The sequence below is a fragment of the Sinocyclocheilus rhinocerous genome, unplaced genomic scaffold, assembly GCF_001515625.1.
Source record: "Sinocyclocheilus rhinocerous isolate Xijiao unplaced genomic scaffold, SAMN03320098_v1.1 scaffold449, whole genome shotgun sequence".
Classification (NCBI taxonomy): domain Eukaryota; kingdom Metazoa; phylum Chordata; class Actinopteri; order Cypriniformes; family Cyprinidae; genus Sinocyclocheilus; species Sinocyclocheilus rhinocerous.
The window spans coordinates 1,058,663-1,061,793 of NW_015652285.1; the positions used below are offsets into that span (position 1 = coordinate 1,058,663).

Below are 3,131 nucleotides of genomic sequence, written 5' to 3' on the forward strand. Positions count from 1 at the left end.
ACCTAAAATATCAGAATTGTATATGCTGGAATGAAATTTGTTCTAGTCAGGGTTAGGGCTGCATGGGCGATAAAACAATAATGTGTTTACTTACTGATTGGTCTCGATCATGTCACCAGTGCTATGAGATCCAACGAGAAGCAACAAAGAACACAAATGTCTGTGATTTAGTTTAAAGACAGATGAAACCTCTCACGACAATTCATACATATTTTACGAGGTGGCAAATTCGTAGGAATTCGTCCAAAGGACCACCCCTAACCCCGCCCCTAAACCTACCCCTCACAGAAATCGTACAAGTGAGGTCGTACGAATTCGTATGAATTAGCCACCTTGTAAAATACATACATATTGGTCATGAGAGAGCGTTGGATGAAACAGCGCTGACGTTCTCAACAGCATTGACAAACACGAGAAACACTGTGCCATGAACAATCCCATTAGAAGGCTTTTACATGAATTTACCATGGATTTACTGTAGTAACACTAACTGCACCATGGTATTGTGGCAGAAATGTGGGATATACCTATTGGATTTTATTATATTATTAATGTAGACGTGTTAAATGTATTAAAGGAATAAAGGTTGTTATTAAGTTATAGCATTTGTGTATTTGTATTTATACTAAATGTATTTAGGTTACTGTTTTTCATACAAATACCACCATATAGTTACATTTTACCATGGTAGTGAGGTGATATGTATGATTTTACCTTTGGTTATCATGATCTAATTGTGTGATACTATATATGACTAATGGTTAATTTAAATAATAAATAGAGTCTTAACTCAAACAGTCAGAATATTTACATTTTACCCTATAAATATGAGGTTGTTACAATTTTTACTGATGTTACAGTTTTTGTTAATGAACATAAATTTACATCTGCATCACGCTATCAAAGTCAGGGAACACAAACCTTTTTCATGATTTGAAACAATGTCACCCATTAGAACATGCAGAAACTAAGAAATTAATTTCTCTATTAAGATATTTTAAGGAAAAAAATACTGAAAAAGGGTTTAACTTTTTTCAGTTTTTTCAGGGTTTACTCTTGCATATTTTGATGTTGAAAGAAATAATTTACTACTATAAGTTTTGAATATTGTACCTCAGATTTGTGAAATGTTCACCTGTTTGGCAAGTGTTTGTCATGTTCTGACCAAAAAAAGAAAAGTTTAAAACTCACAGTTAACTGTCTGGTTTCTATGGTTTCTACAACTTTCACTCAGAAGAAATCTGCCTTTAAACTTGAAAGAAATGAAAGATTGGACATTTTTCGTGATAATTATCGATACCGACTAATATGAACATTTTTATTGTGATATTTTTTTGGCCATATCACCTAGCCCTTGTCTGCGTCAAGAATTAAGGGCTTGGGACAAAAATGCTACTGGACGTGGAAAAATAATAATAATAAAAAAAACTGTAATGAATTAATCTATTAAGATCTAACATATGTTTATTGAGTTATGATATTGTATGTATTATTTACAGATACTTTTGTATTTAACATTGATTTAATTTTATAGGTAACAGCCATAATTGTTCAGATGGAGAACTAATTAACTGATTTAAATGAAATATTTGACATAAATGGATGGATTTCTGTGTTTATATTTGGTTAGAAAATAATAAATAAATAAAAGTCAAGGAATACCACTATATATCTAAATCACTGATTTTGTTCTTCTAATAAAAAATAAAAAATAAACTAAGAACGTGTAAAACTGCATTTAGATTTCCATCGCAGGGATTAAATACACCTAGCAAGTTAAATATTAAATTCCAGTTCCCAAAAGTTAAAATGTAATCTTCCCATATTTATTACAGCAGACAAAACAGAACAAAAGTGGCACAAAATGCTCATTCCGATGCCCCTAAATCCTATCAATCCTTGAGTTTCATCTCGCTTAGAAACTGTTGTAAAGCAAACAGCCCTTGTTGACAAAAGCATTTAGATTTCCATCTTTTAATAATATTAAGTCATAGGAAATACATTACATTATTTAGGCAAAACCACACACGCACAAAAAAAAGTATATATATGTATAAAAAACTGACGTTTGTTTTGGATTTAATCATCGAAGTTGAGCTAAAAGTTTTGAGCCAGCGGTGGGACTCTCAGTGGTGGGACACCGTAAGCAACCTTCTATTTAATGCAATAATGCAATCTTTACAAATAACCCGTGATCTAAAATATAACTTAATCTGTCACGTTACCTTCAAAGTAGCTTCAGCTCACCTAAACACTTATAACATGTCAATATATTGCCTGATTTGACTTTCATTTCCTTTCAGTGGTCGTGTTAGGATAAGCTCTGACCGCACATATAAGTATAGTACTTTCATTACTGTATTTAAATCAACAAATATAATTATCACAGTTGAGTCTTCTGTTCGTAAACTGTTTATAATGCTTTTAGAACTTCTAGAAGTGCAAATTCACTCCACCTTTGGGAAAATGAACTTTTTATTAAATAATAATCATTAGAAGAAAAAAAAGAATAATAACTCACCTCTTGCAAATTTTGTGAAACATATTCCAATAAGAGGCAGTAGAAGCAGCGGTCTACATGACCAGCTCAGTAACGGAGCCATTCCAGCAAGCGAGGCAATCACACGCTTCCGAGTTATGTGGCGTAGTAAGTTAGTTTGTGGCTCCCACTAGTTAACTACTCCAAATATTCATTGACTGCGCGCTAGTCAGTGTCACGCACACGCACTTCCGGGTGACCGTTCGTTCTGATAAAGTGTTCTAAAGAATTTCGTGATTCTTAATCTGATTCCCCTCAAAGATTCCGGTTCCATTTACGATTCTTTTAGTTCTTCTGAGGAAAAAAATATTTTAAAGAAAGAAAGTAATTTTTCAATTGTATTTTTCCCCGCAGTAGCCTAGTCTGTTGCTAAATTATCATTTCAAGAGTCCAGAATATATAACATCATAATAGCCTAGTACCTAATAATACAGTTCATTCAAAAGTTTAGTTTAGATACTTTTCAACGACTCTTCACAGAAGCAGCATAATGTAATCAAATTGCTTCTAACTATATATATATATATATATATAAAATCCTATATATGTATAGCCTATGTATATATATATATATATATATATATATATATAT

At 32.1% G+C, this 3,131-nt stretch overlaps 2 protein-coding genes across 4 annotated transcripts in view; one reads left to right on the plus strand and one right to left on the minus strand.

The window, feature by feature from the left end:
• Positions 1-2,694, minus strand: part of LOC107714394 (tissue factor pathway inhibitor-like) — a 34,271-nt gene extending 31,577 nt beyond the window's left edge. The window contains exon 1 of one of the 2 annotated variants that reach the window (XM_016520229.1): positions 2,522-2,694. In XM_016520229.1, the coding sequence (XP_016375715.1) occupies positions 2,522-2,603 (82 nt within the window). In that variant the 5' untranslated portion in view covers positions 2,604-2,694. The remainder of the gene's footprint in view (positions 1-2,521) is intronic. The other variant, XM_016520228.1, reaches the window with a different exon arrangement.
• Positions 1-3,131, plus strand: part of LOC107714392 (PTB domain-containing engulfment adapter protein 1-like) — a 188,131-nt gene that overhangs the window by 82,436 nt on the left and 102,564 nt on the right. The gene's annotated exons all lie outside the window — the stretch shown is intronic.